The 2,881-nt window shown below is 51.1% G+C and overlaps 1 protein-coding gene across 1 annotated transcript; it reads left to right on the forward strand.

The window, feature by feature from the left end:
• Window positions 1-254: 254 nt before the first annotated feature.
• Window positions 255-2,636, forward strand: LOC106530082 (free fatty acid receptor 3; the record flags this gene model as incomplete). Its single annotated transcript, XM_014025644.1, has 2 exons — window positions 255-1,317; window positions 1,535-2,636. A coding segment is annotated over one exon (1,053 nt), but the record flags the coding sequence as incomplete, so codon positions are not given.
• Window positions 2,637-2,881: the final 245 nt, after the last annotated feature.

The following is a 2,881-nucleotide window of genomic DNA, read 5'->3' on the forward strand; positions in this document are numbered from 1 at the left end:
ACCTGTTCACCTGTTCACCTGTTCCCCCACGTTTGTCATGTGTGTCTTCTTGAATGGGTGTTAACTTGTGGTACAGCACCTTGTGAATTTATTTCTGTGAAAGGCGCTATATAAATAAATTTTACTTACTATAAATTATTTAAAGATTTAAAATGATAATACTCTGATCAAAGCTTAGACTTTCTGGATCTGAACCAGGTTCAGGTCCGGTCTAAACTAAAACTGGTTCTGGACTCTGTTAGGTCTGACTCTGTTCTCTGGTCTCATGCAGAATCGTTGAGGGTCGTGATCTCAGTCTCCTRGTCTCAGAGTCCTGGTCTAGGACTCCTGGTCCCAGCAGCATGTTCTACAGCCGCCTGCTGCTGGTGGTCTACATCCTGACCTTCCTGATGGGGGTCCCGGCCAACATCCTGTCCCTGGTGACGTTCTGCAGGAAGGTGCGGCGCAAGGCGTCCCCGATCGACGTGCTGCTGCTGAACCTGACCGTGTCGGACCTGGTCTTCCTGGCCCTGCTGCCCCTGAAGATGAAGGAGGCGAGCGACGGCATGAGCTGGCTGCTGCCGTACTCGCTGTGCCCGCTGACGGGCTTCCTGTTCTTCGTCACCATCTACAACAGCACGCTGCTGCTGACCGCCGTCAGCGTGGAGCGCTACCTGGGCGTGGCCTTCCCCCTCAGGTACGCACTGTGCCGCCGCCCCCGCTACGCCGTCTGGGCCTGCGTGGCCTTCTGGCTGGTGACCTCGTCCAACCTGAGCTTCGTCTACATCCTGCCGTACTACCAGTGGACCCAAGGCTCCAACGCCAGCGGTGGTGGCGGAGGCTCCGCCCCCCCGACCACCTGCTACCTGAACTTCTCAGACACGGAGCTGAAGATCCTGCTGCCGATCCGCCTGGAGCTCTTCCTGGTCCTGTTCTGCGTTCCCTTCCTCATCAGCTGCTTCTGCTACGTCAACTTCATCCTCATCCTGTCCCGCCTCCCCAACATCAGCCGGCGCCGGCGGCTGCGCTGCATCGGCCTGGCGCTCGGGACCCTGGTGGTCTTCACCGTCTGCTTCGGGCCGTACAACGCCTCCCACGTGGTGGGCTTCATCAGCATGGAGAACCAGGAATGGAGGAACCTGGCTCTGCTGTCCAGCACCCTGAACGCCTGCCTGGACCCCTTCATCTTCTACCTGTCCTCGGCAGCGGTCCGGGCCGTGCTGGACCGCTGCATCAAGAGGGTCAGGGCCAAGATGCACCTGCTGAGGTGTGGGTGGGCTTCTGACCACCAGCAACACAAACCCCCCGAGAGTGTAGCCCCACCCTGATTTATCTGAGGCCCCGCCCTGATTTATCTGAGGCTCCGCCCTGATTTATCAGAAGATCAGTTCTGATTTATCAGAGGCTCCGCCCTGATTTATCAGATCAGTTCTGATTTATCAGAGGCTCCGCCCTGATTTATCTGAGGATCAGTCCTGATTTATCTGAGGCCCCACCCTGATTTATCAGAGGATCAGTTCTGATTTATCAGAGGATCAGTTCTGATTCATCTGAGGCTCCGCCCTGATTTATCAGATCAGTTCTGATTTATCTGAGGCTCCGCCCTGATTTATCAGAAGATCAGTTCTGATTTATCTGAGGCCCTGCCCTGATTTATCGGAGGCCCGCCCTGATTTATCTGAGGCTCCGCCCTGATTTATCTGAGGCACCGCCCTGATTTATCTGAGGATCGGTTCTGATTTATCAGAGGATCAGTCCTGATTTATCAGAGGATCAGTTCTGATTCATGTGAGGCTCCGCCCTGATTTATCAGATTAGTTCTGATTTATCTGAGGCTCCGCCCTGATTTATCTGAGGCTCCACCCTGATTTATCTAAGGCTCCACCCTGATTTATCTGAGGCACCGCCCTGATTTATACAGACCGGTCCAGTTTTGCTGCTTTTTTATGTCCTTTAATGTCCTAAAGAGGACAGCTGGGGGACGAAACGATCAGAATGAAAAATAAATAAAATTAAAAAGGAGGCGGGGCTTTGTGTGAAATGTAAATAAAAACTAAATTAAATATAAAATATTTAAAGTAAATAAACCATTTTTAAAATACAATTTTTACAGAGGCTAAAAGTGAAGATGGGCGGGGCTTCAGCACTAACACTGAGCAGCCTGCCTCTCTGATGGTATGGGGGTGCATTAGTCCTTCAGGGCAGCTGACACATCTGGACAGGTTTCTACAGGGACCACGTTAGACCAGCAGGACTGAACTGGTCCACAGATCCACAGACACCAGGACAGTCTCGGTCCCTCAGGTCGTCTCTGAACTGTTTGAGCTCCGAGTTCCTTCAGATTCTTTTTATTTTCTTGTTGTGATTTGATTGATTTGTTTTTAAGCAACTCGTTAAGTCAACATTGTTTTAAATGTTGTAAATAAATAAATAAATACAGAAACTCACCAGCTGCTGGATCAGGGTTCTGATGACCTGGTACTGTTGGACACCTGAGGCTCTTCATCACCTGGTCTCCTCCTCATCATCAGAACCTCTGAGAAAAGAAAAATTAAAGTTTTGTTTTTATGGTTCTTTAACCCGTTCAGGACGTCCCTCTTCAGTCCACCTGGACCCAGAGTCCTGATCCAGCTCCACTTCCTGTGGGTTTAATTAAAGGTCTGGTTCTCAGGATGGTTCTGTTGGATCAACACACAGCTCCACCTCYGAGGCCGGTTCTGATCCGGTCCGAACAGCAGCTGAGAACTGAGCTGCAGCCACTTCAGAGCTCCTGAGCAGGTGGTGTCAGATTACATCAGCACCTTCATCATCATCATCATCATCATCATCATCATCATCATCATCATCATCATCACAGGGTCTGATGTCCTGAGGGTCCAGTTCAGCCCGGGAACCAGCAGGT

The sequence above is a fragment of the Austrofundulus limnaeus genome, unplaced genomic scaffold, assembly GCF_001266775.1.
Source record: "Austrofundulus limnaeus strain Quisiro unplaced genomic scaffold, Austrofundulus_limnaeus-1.0 Scaffold490, whole genome shotgun sequence".
Taxonomy (NCBI): domain Eukaryota; kingdom Metazoa; phylum Chordata; class Actinopteri; order Cyprinodontiformes; family Rivulidae; genus Austrofundulus; species Austrofundulus limnaeus.